General features: G+C 41.8%; 1 protein-coding gene across 1 annotated transcript in view; it reads left to right on the forward strand.

The window, feature by feature from the left end:
- zcchc24 (zinc finger, CCHC domain containing 24) overlaps positions 1 to 14,796 on the forward strand; it is a 35,407-nt gene that overhangs the window by 15,203 nt on the left and 5,408 nt on the right. The window contains exon 3 of the mRNA XM_023426641.2: positions 11,951 to 12,115. Coding sequence (XP_023282409.1) covers positions 11,951 to 12,115 — 165 coding nt within the window. The remainder of the gene's footprint in view (positions 1 to 11,950; positions 12,116 to 14,796) is intronic.

Here is a 14,796-nt window from a genome sequence, read left to right on the forward strand (position 1 = left end):
TCACAATGTCACAGCAGACTGACAACTATCGCCACTGTGAAAAACAGCTGTGGCCACTACCTGTCAACATATTTTATTTTTGGGGAGTTATACAGAGAAAGAGCCTTTATAGCGAGAGCACTGAGAAACCATATAGGGCCATAGGTCCAATATAGCATTGACAGCAAGTGACACTGAGATTAGCAACACACGTGCTCAGTATATCCAGGACAGTGATGTACAGAAATATACAGACACACACACACACTCACGAACACATCCACCCATACACACATTTACAAGCATTACATGCAAACATAGGCAGCAGCAGCTTGAACTTCCTGTGGCAGATGAGGAGATGTTTTGTGCACCTCTGTATGCCCCAGTCTGCCACCCAACCTGCCCTTGTCATTCACTGGCCTGGTAACCCAACTCTGCTGTGCAGCTGCACAGCTCATTGGGTTTAGTGGGACCATGGATAAGTCCAAGGCTAGGAGAGGGCGGGGGGGGGGGGGGGGGGGGGGGATTCACACCCACGGCCCCACTTAGCATTAGCCCTTAACACTCGGTAAATATGGTAAGTGTAGGAGTATGGTTAACTTATCCTGTGTCTGTGAAAAGAGGCAGCTTCCATGTCAAGCTGGTGTGTTGATCAAACTGAGCTTCTGGGTTCAACCAGGACAGAATCCAAGGCCCAGTTGGCCCGTATGTGTGTTTTCTATGAATGAAGCATGAAGAGAGGGAAAGGATTCTGTCAAAAACATCAGTTTTAAAACAAGGGAGTGTTATTGGTATGAAGAAAAACACCCACATGCTTGACTCTCAGGGGTATCCATCATTCATCCAAGAACATGACACTGAGATCCGTGGCCGATTAGAGAAGCTGGGTTGTGGAAATCTAGGAATCTGGGAATAGGGTTTTGGCAAAGTGCGCGCTGGCATGGTGATACGCCTCTGCAGCTGTCTTGGACACGAATGACGTAGGTCTGTTACTGAGGAGAAAAACTTTGACGTACACACACATGCACACACATACACATATGCACATGTGCATGCATAGGATATCTGTATTGCCTACATACATTGAAGAACAAGCCTGTTTAAAAAAAAAAAAACTAAGTAAGATGAGAAATTAGAATAATAGTGTTCGGACACCAGTGAAATTTCGTATTAATAAATATATTTTAGGTGGAATTTCCCCAAAAATAAATACCCTCTTATTATTTGTCTGGGTAAAATAAAATGTAAGCATATTAATTGTTTAAACATTGAAATCATCTGCTTACAATAGCACATAACATGAGACCCCCACCTTCGGTTTATCAAAACAACCAGAAATTGCAGGTCACCAGATTTCATTTGTAAGCACTAACATCATTAAAGATGACTTAGCTGAGATTTGTTTTAATCTAAATCAACAGATCAGCATCTTGTAATGTCAAAGTAGCTAGTTTTAGTTTTGCCAAGCTGCGTTGTTTCCTACAACTACAAAATGTTTTATGATCTTTCTCCTAAGCTAAGCCACAATATATTGTCAAAAGCTAGGGTAGTGAAAACAAAAAGCTAATCTTATTCAACTGATTAAAAAAATGCTCTTCTGGGACATTTCTACGATCTTTTAGAGAAGCTGGCGAACTTTCTTGTATTTATTTGCCTTTTCTTTTATTTGCAAGGGACAAATACAAATAAAATTGTTACCATAACAATTTTATGATCCAGTATACTGCTCTTGTAAATACGCTTCAACAGTTTCTCAGCATTGATGACATTTAAAAGCACAAAATACCTTTTTTTGATACTCTCTGGCTCAGCCTCTTCACTTATCTACATGGCTAATAGCTGTGGGATGTTTTATACGTGGTACAGATGTCTTGATTTACCTTTTCCCTGTCTGATATCTCAGCCTGTCAAAGAACAGACTAAACATAAGTTATATGCCCGGTATCGTTAAGGGACTTGACTTAAATCTTGACCCTTGTTCTGTTTTAACATCATCACAGAAAGCAGTTTTTGTGTGTGTGCCATCGCCCAGAATCATTCTCTTCCAGTAGAAACACACGCATACAGTACATAGACACACACACACACACACACACACACACACACACACACACACACACACACACACACACACACACAGTGTACTTCTCTGCCAAGCAGAGGCCATTTCCTAGAATGAACTATTTTGGCGTCTCCATGGGGCTGGAAATGGACTTGTGGTTATTTTTTAAAACAGTTGGAGTGGTTGTCCTCTCAAAATCCTCCTCTCTGTATAACGGTGAGATAACAAACACATTTATAAAGACTTGTGACCTCAGCGGTTAAACCCAGAAACCCACAAGGGAAAAACTTCTAACTGTAAGCATAGCTGCTCACTTAAAAATATTTATTTAGGTCATTTCAAATTCAATGCTGTTCACCTTATATAGACTGCACTCGTGATATTTGTTGCACTGTTTCAGGTCCATGTGGGGTTGTGATCCTTTTAGGAAATGTTGCTCTTACATAACTGAAGTTTTCAGAGAGCTGTGGATTTGATTGTATACTAATCATGGTTTCTTTTCACATAACAGACTTTTTTTTTTTCTTTTTTTTTTTTACTTTTCTCTGTCTCTGTCCTCTACCACCTCTACTGCTTCCCTAACACATTACACCTGAGAGAGGATAAATGCAGCAATAGACTTTACCACAGCGGAAATGCCTCATGGGCATATTTAGACCTGGAAACAACTGGGATGTGCTATTGTGAGTAAACCACTTTTTATAGTCCAATGAAATGTCAAGCATATATGAATAGGCTAAAATAAAGAGCTTCTAGAATATGAAACCATTTTTAAGAATAGCAGCCTGACCCACATGGGTGCGGTGCAGGTTTAGATGAGTGCTAGCTGAGTGACTGGCTGGTGAAGGGAAGGTCGAGATTTGCTCAGTAATATTAGAAAAAAATATCTTGGTCAGTGACAATCAATACATAAAATACATTTGCATATTATAGGTTGAAAGATTATTTGTCTATGTGCACATACATATTTTGCACCCAGTTGTGAATGAAGTGACTGAGTAACCTACAATACATTTCAAAAGCTTTAGTATCTATTTAAGCTGTCGTTTTCTTTCATAATGTGTAATAAGTAAGCAGCAGCATTAGGTCGAAATTATGTACTAATAATTGTCGGTGTTATCAGAGTATCATTAAGTGTAGAGCTGAAACGATCAGCCAGTTAATCAATCAAAAGAAAAATGATATGCAGCTTTTGTTTCCCAAGCAAATATGACAAAACATTTCCTGACTCCAGCTTCTTAATTGTGAGAATTTGCTGCTTTTCTCTGCTTCTTCTCTCCTTTGACTGTTGGATGGACAATGCAAGATATTTGACGCCATCACACAGGGCTTTATGAAAGTCTAATGGAAATTTATGACCTCGCTCTGTCTGTGTGTATCCGCGTATTAAAGTTATATCCGTAGGATAAATTCACACATGCATTTCTGTGGTTGGCGGTGGAAGTGTTAGTGTGTGCACAAAGTGTGTGTGATTGTGGTTATGTGCAGTACACGATTGTGTAATGCTGCGGTTTATATTTAGAGACAACTGTATAAGATAAGAATGCTTATCTCAGCAGTTGTAGATGCGGAGCTGTGAGGCAGCGGCCGAAGTACGAGGCAGTTACGAGCCACGGTGATTTCCGCCATTATGGCTAACACACACACCAAGTCACTGTTGTTTGAAATATTTAACTAAATATGTAGCTTCATAGCCACACATGCACTTTTCTTTTCTGCTGCAACAGGTTGGAGACAACACTGCAAAACCCTGCTGTCCTCTCTGTGGTTACAAGCATCATAGTGTTTGTGAAAGTGTGAGGTTTAAGTCCAATGAACCACACATCTTGGAGGTTTCAGCTGTACTTAGAAACACCAAACCACATGATTAATAGATATATGGTTACTCAAACACTATTATGAAAAGTTCAGGAAATATTTCCTTGTCGTGCCTCAGAGAAGGATCAGACAGGACTGATGCTTTGATCTTTTTTGATGTTTCACAGAGGAGAACCAGTTCTCAGGTTTAAACCACATCCAGGCCTCTCCCCACTTGTAGCATTCATCAAACCGCTAAGGCTAGCACGCTAACTGAAAGCACATTAAAGCAATTAGAAGTCTTATCAGAAATGCTACGGTTAATGAGCAAACCAAACAAAAACTCCAAAAGACTCAAAGCTAACATTGTGGACTGAACCCCATCCGCTCTATCTGTAAATCTATCTCTTTCTGAACTGCAGCCAAACCAAATACAGATCCTGAGATGAGGACACAAGAGGAGAGACACAGATATGCGCACGGACACACTCGTGCTCGCGCACACGCACGCGGAAGTGCAATACACACAGGTTCGGGCCCGGTTTGGTGTTCTTGTGTTGCTTTCTGAGTGATGTCCTGGGGGATGCGGAGAGGCAGAGCGGGGCCTGAGCTCCTCCGCTGCTCCTTTGTTTACACTGATGGTTTCCAGATGCTAGCTAGTGATCGGAGCGCTACGGAACGCTGGGGAGCAGCCCAGCAGTTTGGGGCCTGCGCCAGCAAGCCAGGATTAAGGCAGCTCTATCTGGGATACTTGAAAAACATGGCTTTGCCTTCTAATAACTATTGTTTCACTTTGCATGTTGTGATCTTAAATATAAGCGTCACAGTCGTCCTTATTTATTGGAACGACACATGCAATGCACAATGACGTCTTAGGTCATTAAGCGTAATTATTAGTCACTAAATGTAGACTTGGATTAATTGCATCTGATTGTAATTAACATATTTGTTTCTTTAAACAGGCTCCAGCCAAGCCTTTGTTCTGATGCTGATTGCAAAGAGATATTTTGCACCCTATAATTTCCCTCCCCAACTTGTTTTTCTGTGGCAGCCTGAGTATATTGTCCGTGTCTTCTGTGCTGCCCCGTTTGGGGGAGATTGTTTTTATACACAGAGGTGCATTGTGCTCGAGCTAGGGCAAATTTATCACTTAAACAGCACACCTGTTCCTCCCGTCACTTTCAGCCTCAGCCACTTTTCTTTACAGGCATTAGAAAGAGACAGCTGCACCAGCAAAGGAGCCGTCCAGAGAGAGAGTGAGAGAGAGAGAGAGAGAGAGAGAGAGAGAGAGAGAGAGAGAGAGGTGACAAAGATGGCAGGGAAAAAGAGAGAGACGCACAGAAAACAGTGGCTGTATTTAGAGCTTGTAGTGCATGGTGGGAGTGATAAATAGTCCCCATAATGCACCTGGCTGAGGTTCTGGCATGGGGTCGGGGCTGTTTAGTCCAGCAGCGGAAACAGCCAATAAAAAAATGCTTGTTCTGTGTGCAGTGGGACACAGCTGAGGTGGTGACAGTGTCATTCTTGTGAGAGACTTGAAGCAGTGGCCATCTGCACGCCCTCACTTGGCCCTCAGTTCTGACTGACAGGCTGACCACTGCATCCTCAGATCTTTACGCTGTAGTTGCTGTGATGTCAGACAGCATGGGAAGTGATGCTCAAGTGCATATGATGATTTAACTCAGAAGGAGTTTAGACAAAATAGACAACTCCTCCTGAATGACCAGGGTCAACGGGTTCTTCTTTGTTTTCTTTATTTCCTTTTTTTCTAGGAACCAAGGGGATAGGAATACCACAACAGATAATGTAACGTGTGAAAATATGTGGCATCTGCATATTTTTCATGTTTCACATCCGAGCTGCCTTGATGTGGTCAACGCAGACCAAACTGCGCACTGAGAGTTGTTTTGCAAGTATTATTTGCCCCAAATGACCCGACAAACGTTTCTTACTCCGTCTGGTTTGGTCGAACAAACAACCTCAGCTTATTCCTTCACCAGTGTATTTCTCTTTGCTGAATGGGATGCTCATCTTGTGAGTCACTGACCTGTCTGGCTCTCAGTGATCATGCAACATCACGGTGCGGTCGATGGGAACATCAGATCATGCCAAAGAATCTCACATTATCATGAAGAACATCAAGTCTCTGTTGTCAGGAAGAGACTTGGCTTAAAAATTTGGTTTTACTTTAACATTCATGTAAGACAATAAAAAGCACAGTTGTTTCCTTTATGCTACACTTAATGCTATTGTTTGTTTTTTTTCTGCTCTCCAAATCCAGACCAGAAAATTGGGTGCATACATTTGCTACCAACCATTTTCCAAAGCCTCAGTGTTGGGTTTACCCACCAAATCATTTGCATAAAAACTCAAGCTTTTCTGTCAGCACTGTCTCCTCGCATTTGTTGCCTGTGGCCAAACTGTCGGCAACATGTGGACCCCAAATCAAGTGTAGGTAGATATCTCACCTAATATGTGGATTAAGTATGAAATCCCACATCCACAACCTTGAAAGTAGCGGTCTCTAGAATGATTCCTCTTAGGTTTGGCTTGGAAGCGGTGTCTAATATTAAACCAAGGCTAACCTATCCTGTTGCTTGAGACAGAAGGATTAAGGGTTCAGGTTTTTGGGTGAGTGTCTGGGAGTGTACAGTCTGGTGTCTGTCCACTGGTCATTACTCTCAGCCTGGAATGTGAGATCAACACAAATGCACGATCACCTTTAGGGCCTCAGACAGTGGTCTGGACCACATTTTTCCAGTGGTCAGTAATAGACATCATTTTTTGATTTAAACTGCAGCAGAATTTCAAGATGGTTTTGTGGCAAAATGATATTCAAACTACAGTCTCCAAGTTGGATGCCTGGGCTGCATATTTTCAAATCAATTTCACGGTATTACCTGAATTACCCTGAAATTTAAAAACGCTGCAGTGGGTGTTGTCTAGACCGGGATCACCCACTTAATCACACATCTTCAGCGATGGTGCACATGTTTCAAATTCCTAATATCGCTCTGTTCATGCAACATATGTCTTTAAAATCAACCCCCCCCCCCCCCCCCCCAAGACAATCATCCCTGCATTCCTCCACATGATAATGAGTCCAATCCACTGTTGTTGTGGCCAGAGCTACAGCAGTTAGTTAACGCTGTTTTATCCCCCACCTCTCTCTCTCTCTCTCTCTCTCTCTCTCTCTGTCTGAAATGTATGGCCTAATTGAAAGCAGAGCAGCGATTTTACGACTGCCCTCAGTGTTTCTCGTGTTCTGCCCCTATGGAGGCCATCTGCTTTGGATTTAGATTTCCTCCTCCTTCGCTCTCTTTCTCTCAGTTTCTCCTTCCCTTTCTCCACCCTCCTGAGAAGGGCTGATTGGAGGGTCTCTCCACAGTTGGCTCGGGCGACTGTGGGGCTTGTGGTATTTGTCCACTTTTCTTTCTCTCCCTGTGTGTTTGTGTGGATGTTGGGAGTCTGATTCTAGAGCAGCAGGTTTGTTAGACCCCCCCCCCTTCAGAGTCCTTGAGGAGCAGGAGGCTGTTTCACATCCAACTCTGATGTTAATTCCTTCTCGGTCCTAATGAGCTTTCTCCTGTTTCTGTTCATCTTGTTCTCCCGTGTCTCATTTTTGTCTCCCTTTTTGTTTTACTGTCTCTTGCACAGCTCTGTTTATTCTATTTAATGCAGTTTGTGAGCTCATTAATCCTGTGATATATGCCAAAGAATGATCCGTGTCCTTGTAGCAGGGCTAAACTCTGAGTGGGAGTAGTGCAGGAAACCATGCGCCGAGACTTTCCAGTTGTGTCTCAAGAGTGTATGAAAACCTGCGGATGTGGAATTTGTTGAGAGTGCGTTTGTGTGTGTGTGTGTGTGTGCATTTGTGTCGGGGTGTTAAAGGGGAGAGAGAGACATTGTGTCAGTGTTTGCTTGTGCCTGTGTGTGGCCATGTTTTGCGTAGAGATTGCATCAATGAATGGGTGTATCACATGTGTGTGTGTGTATATGCTCCATTCAACCGTTCACTGACCCGTAGTGTGTGTGTGTGATATGTGAAGTCCCTGCTGTGATCTAGAGCAAGAGAGGATGTTGTCAACTAGTTGTGGTTATCAAGCTGAACTTTCTTCTCTATTGATATTGTCCTCTACACACACACAACACACACACACACCAACCCTTATCTCAACTCGTACTGCTCCTGCCTCGGGGACGTAAACAAACATTGACTCAGTGCTAGAGTGATACGACAGACCCTGCTCGACATCGGTTGATGGCACGGACGCTATCAACTGATTTGCTGTTTCAAAGCTTCGCTTCCACATGACGGACACTTTAAATGCTCTGAATGGTTCAAACATGTCCATTTAGCTCTCACCTTGGCATGAGCTTGAATGGCTTTATTTGTAGAGAGCAAAGGAAAACAAAACACATCCTCCCGTGCAGGCTCATCTCCAGAGTGTTGTGTGGTGTGATGACGCAGTTCCATTAAATCAGTCATTGTACTGTGAGTATGGTTAGCGTGGTTATTTTCCTGGAAGTCAAGCCTAACTAAAACATTTACTCAGTCATTTTAGTGTTACCAGCCAAGGGTTTTGATTTGTAATCCACTGCACCAATGTTAATGGAAAGATAGGCCCTGTATGTATATATAAGTGAGGAAACCCAAAGCTTTCTACATTAGCTACTGTCCTGAATCGAGCACCGTGTTTCTCAGCCCGCCTCTGTTGGCAGTGGTGGCACAACAGGCCAGATGTTATTGTGACATTCATTCCCACATGTTTGGGTGTCCATTGGAATGTCTAATACTGCGTCAGTAAAGATATTGAGTTCAGAACCTAAACTCTTCATCTAAGATCTCCAAGAGAGGCAACGTGTTGCAATGGCCTGACAATAACTGACCACAATACAAGTAAACTGATCAGAATTAAAACTCCAAATGTCTAAATAAGTTTTTATACACCTTTATATAATATTTAAGAAATTTGTTCATTCAATGATTTTTCACTTGGTTTCTTGTTTCGTATATTTTTTTTTTACCAATTTCCTGCCCATATTTATAATAATAATTAACATCATTATAACATAGTAACAAATTTTTAAAGTATACAAACTAATGTTTATTTTCATTACTGATTAATCTGCTGAAGAGCTTAATCTTCAAATTGCTTATCCTATCCGGCCATCAGTCTGAAGACTGTTGGTCCGAGACATTATGTTTACTATCATAGAAGACAAGAAAAGCTTCAAATCCTCACACTGGGGAGATAGAACCAGCTGCAGACAGAGCATGACACACAGCCAAAGGCCAAGTCCAGACCCTGGAAACAGCATGGAGCGGGAGAGGAATGGTCATGAGAAGGATGAGTGCTGTTTCTGTCCTGCTGTGTCCTGGCTGCAGTATCAGGGAGAGATTTTTTACATTCGAACAAACAGCTATAACAGTAAATTATCTCTGACTATGTTCAAATTTTCAAATGAACAAGGAGGGTTAAGGTTAGACCTCCTGTGTAGTGCACCTGGTTGTCCAATGATAGCTTATTTTTAAACTTTAAAATAGGCAGATTTATTTTATTAGAAGCAATAGTGGTTAGGTTTACTACAGCAGAAATCTGTGCTGTGTTTTGGGGTTTGGGTTTTAAAGAGTGAGAATAGCAGCCCGTTTATGGTTGGATCATATTGTAACTACATCATTTGTAGGAGAGCATCCAAACAAAATGTTGCCATGGCATTGTCTTTGAGATTGCCCACTGATTGGATCAAGACAACCCTGTCAGTGTGTATAGACTGTTGTGCTGCAGGCCAGTAGAAGTCAGATTTTCCAGCCTGCGTGCTGTCACAGTGGGAGATGCGAGGCTGACAGTGGGGTTGAGGTCATGCTGTTGAGGGGCCGGCTTGAAGCACAGCCGCTCATACTTAGCGTTGGCTCGCTGGTGCTGATGCAAAGCGCTGACGTCTGTGAGGACCACGCCAGATGCTGCTGATTAAAGTTCCTATTACTCACACATGGGCAGGGACAAAATAAGGGAAGACCAGGGATTCAGATTGTACCGCTCCTCTCACTAGCACCGCCCTGCACCCCCTACATTCACCCTGAAATCTGCAGCCAATGTTAAAGTGATTATGAGAACAATCTGCAGTCTTGCAGGGGAATCAGTAGTGGACCGGACAGGTCTGATTTCACTCTCAACGCAGAGCATTTCGTAACCTCCTGGAAAGCCACCATCAGCTGCACGCTGTGCATTAAAATTACTTCTTTCTGTCATGTTAGATTTCCATCTGTGCATGAAAGCATTTTTAAAGCTTGAGATAGAATAATAGAATTCCTTGCTACTCCATTTACAATGTTTATCTTCCGAATGGGGAGGAATTTGTTTACCAAAATAACCACTCTCAGGCTGATAATGACTGTCACAAGACACATGCAACTTCTGGGATGATTTTTGGCTGGACCACAACGGCGGAGCCAGCTCTATAATTGCAAATGTACGGTGGCCCTGATAGCTCAACGCACTGCAGCTTAAGAAAACAAATTCAAATTCAGAAAACACATGTGCTGCACTCACAACACAACCAAATACACAAACTCAATCTATTAAAGTACAAGTGCATCCCAGCCAGGTTCATCACTTTTTAGTGTCCCCTGGAAATCTGTGGTATTGCAGTGCTTTTCAGTATTAGCTTGTGTTGTGTGTATTTGCAGCAAATGTGTTGTCAAATTGATGTTTTATGCTTGTGTGATGTCTGCATGTGTTTTCTTAAGTTGCAATGTAGTTGAGCTCTTGGGACCACCTTACAAATGTCAGTGACTGACTGACTGCTCAGCCAAATGCCACATGACTAAGTTGAAGTTTCCCCATTGGCCAATGCTCTTCCAAAAGCAATAACCAATAAATAAGCAATATCACACTCAAGGTTGTGATGTTGTACTAAATATATGCACAGGTGTGATTCGGTCGTAGGTGCGAGGCCTCATTAATCTTAATGTTATTTCTGGAAATATATTCATCTTTGCTGTGCAAAGTTTGTTAGAATCGAAGATAGACTACGGACGTCAATGAAAAGCTAATTAACGGTTAATATTACACCTGTAAAGCAGAGCGATACATGAAGTTAAACGTCCCAGTGCTGTTGTAAGGGCTCTGCTCTATATGAGCACTCATGGAATGCCTCTCGTCCAATCAAATGACTTGGTCGGAACTAACTGTTGTTTAAATCATGTTATATTTTAGGGGCTCGTGTACAGCCTGTAGTGTTGCTAACTTGACCTACGCGTGGCTAGCTTAAGACACTTTTTTTTTCAATCACGCACCTTACACAAATCTAGCGACTTGTTTGGCTTATTAGAAGAGTATCGCCAGTGTGTGGCAGAGAGACGGAGCAGCAGGTTGTTATATCGATGGAGGCTGTGCGCCGTGTGAGAAACAAAAGAAAGGTATTGTGTCATTTGACCTTTTCCGTGACACACTGACCAAACCGGTCCAGCCATATATTCGGTTTTGACCTAGCCTTGTTTTTTGATGATGGAGCTTACAACTGATGATGACTAGCTCTGACACACTTACTAATCCGTGCACATATGGGTTTTTTTTTTTTTTTGGCAAGATGGGGGACAGCTTGTGATTTATCCTTTTCGATGACTTCAGCGATACGTTTATTTGTGACATGCTTTTAGGGGAAAAATGAATCTTCTCCAGTGCTGTTATAGTGGCCTGAATAAAGCTGCCAAAATGAAGTCACTCGAGCGGTTCCTCCCAACAGTACTGCTCTCAGGCTAGTGTGCTTTTTCATGGCTGACTGACTGTTTGCAATCATCTCCCTCATGAGAATCAGAGAAGTAATTTAACACAGATGTTATGGAAGTAAATGTCAATTACACAACTGCATATTGTGCCAAAACTGTGTTTAGGAGTGTGCTGTATGATGAAGTTGGATATATTTGCATGACAAGGATGGACACACCCTGCTGTCAGAGCTCACCATGTATTATTGAATGCAAGAGGTTCTCTTAAAAATGTCCTTCTACCCTGATTGAAAAAACACTAAAACTAACCAAAGTTGTATTTATTCGGCCAAGAATGTAAAAGTAATGGTCTCTTATTCACCTTGCTTTGTTCTGTACAGGCCAGACCCAAAGGTGAAGGGCTGACACCCTACCAGGGGAAGAAGAGATGCTTTGGAGAGTACAAGTGCCCTAAGTGTAAGAGGAAGTGGATGAGTGGCAACTCGTGGGCCAACATGGGACAAGAATGTATCAAATGCCACATCAACGTCTATCCACACAAACAGGTACTTCAACCTACAGTACGACGCTCACTCTCTGAGCATTTTAAAGTTTTAGAGAAAAAACATTACTCACACTTTGTTTAAGTGGTAGATTGAGTCCAGACCCTGGCTTTCGTGGCTGTGTATAGTCTTGAGGATATTCCAGATGGCCTCATTAAAGTAAAATAAAAATCATACCACAACAACTGCTTTTTCCTCCATGTTCATAAACCAGCACTGAATAAACTAATTACATTTCCTTACTGATAAAAGTTTGGGATTATTTACTGAATGTCATCGAATTTTAAAACAAATATGTCTTTATTAATGGCTCGCAGACACAAAATACCTCCGGGGTAATTGAGGCTCACAGCTGCAGAAATTCCTCTCACATTCAATAATATGAAAAAGTAAAATCATATTCACCAAGATGCTGCAGAGTGTTTTTCCAAACAGCAAACACTCAGAGGGAATTAATGTGCTGGTGAGCTGTCTGTTTAGCTTAAATGTTCCTTACAGCCTGTTGACTAAAGAGGTGGATGGCCTCAGAAAGAATCCACCCTGTTTTCTTCAGCTCCAGTTATATTTATCCTCATGCTTCATCTTTTAATATTTATGCTTTTCCACATTCTTCCAATTCCACTTCCTGAAATAAAATTAGGATTACTGCTTGAGGCCCCGCTCGTTCTCTGAATACCATGGCTGGACATGCTCAACTCTGTTAACACTTACATGAAATGAAGCAGGAAAGGGACGCTGCTCGACAAATTTACTCTAAATTTCTGGCAAGGTGTTGCAAAATTCCCAGACAATTGCAAGTTAATGCAATCATTTATTCCAAATCTTTTGTTTGTTTACTTGCATATTCATCAATGTGAGATCTTAACCAAGGATATTAACTATACCCTTTGAAAAGCATGAGTGGAAGACTGCATTCACATTGCCAGTACTTAAGTATTTCTCACTCAAAACCATTTTGTTCCATGAAGTCCACTGGTGAGAAAAACCTCCCTCTTCTCTGCCCCTGTCTTGTGGCAAAGCTGCACACAGGCAGGCAAATTCCCTGCATTTGCAATGTCACCCACTTAACATATTTCCCCCCTGTCAGCATTTGAAATGGACCACTAACCTCTGTGTCCTCGAGTATCAAAGAGCACAGCCTCTCAGCAAGGCTCCCTCCCTCCCTCCCCGAGTATTTCCATGATTGAACTGAATACAGTATGTATTTTCCAATCTCATCCACATGTATAAAATATTTGTCCCTCTTGGCTGGGAAAAATATTTCTTGAACGCCCAGTGCATTTGGTGCAAGCCAGCCAAGGGTATAATTTCCACTGGGGATGATGAGGACATGCCCCCACCCCTTTACTTTTCAAAAATCATATTTTTGCCTCCCCACAGTTTTAGTTTGATTCACTGTCTATAATCTCTCTAAAAAGTGTTCCCTTGCTGCCCAGCTGCCACAATCCAGATTTCAAACTGAATTTAACTTTGCTGAACTTTGACACATGAATTTCCGCCATTGATCAAAAGCAAGTTGTCATGACAGCGCTGACCTTTGAGGGAAGAAAGTGCCCACAATGGAGGAAGCCAATGTAGCTTATTAGCCGTTGCTTCATCCATCTTTATTTAGCCCTATTCCGTCGGAGTATAAACTGCTCCACAAAAGCAGAGTGCTCACAAGACAGGGGTCGATGGTACAAATTCAGTTTTTTTGAATTAACTCTGAATTATTATTGCACCTTTAATACAAAGCTAACAAACATGCTAACTGACAGTTAAAGCTGATTCAGTGACAATTAGTGACTAGGGCTAGAAAGTTCCTGACTTGCTAGGAGTGGAATTTTTTTTGCCCCTGGTTTCGCCTCTCAGGCTACATAGATACTGCTTTAACTTTATTTAGCGCTAGCTTTGCAGATACTACTCATGACTTAAAAACTACTCACCCTCCACTGCAGTCTTTGGGGAAAGGATTTACATGACTACAACTGGAACCACATTCAAAGCTATAGTAGTACTTAAGCCAAGTTTTACTTCTGCACTGAAACTTTAATGATGTCCCTCACTTGTAAGTTGCTTTGGATAAAAGCACCTGCCAAATGAGTAAATGTAATGTAAATGTATAGGGCAGCAAAGGACAGTGCTATTGAGTCAGCAACTGATTTTTAGTGAATATGTTATTTTGTGATTGGGAAAGGTCTTTAAGTTGTTGCATGTTTGTTATTTTCTTTTTCTTGTACTTACTGATCTAAAACAGTAGTATCTCAGTCTCAGTTCTTTATCAGTGAAACTACATAAAATGTTTAGGATAAGTGGATTAATAACAGAAAATAAATTGGCTTCAAATTATTATGTTGCACAAAGAACGATTTCGATAGTTAAATAGCATTTACATATATTATTTGTTTTTTGTCTGGTTGAAGATCCCTCAACTCACACTTCAACACTTCTGAAACCAACCCTACACCCGCGACTCAAACAAAACCTAGATTTTTTTCATGATTCCTGCTTCTGTTCCAAACACACATACCAAATAATGTTGTGTATTATTGATCGCTGCGGGGGGAAATTTCTCTTTTCACTTCCCTCCAAATGGAAAGAGGTCAGACTGCAGCTTCAGCTCCAGAGTAGACTCCCTTGAGCTTAAGCTTGTTGCTCAAGGACACTTCAGAAGGGAAGATGCCTGCAGCAAAGGCGCTTGAACC

This window comes from Seriola lalandi, unplaced genomic scaffold, assembly GCF_002814215.2.
Source record: "Seriola lalandi dorsalis isolate HSWRI2012SDOR001 ecotype SW California unplaced genomic scaffold, Sedor1 jcf7180002054832, whole genome shotgun sequence".
NCBI lineage: Eukaryota > Metazoa > Chordata > Actinopteri > Carangiformes > Carangidae > Seriola > Seriola lalandi.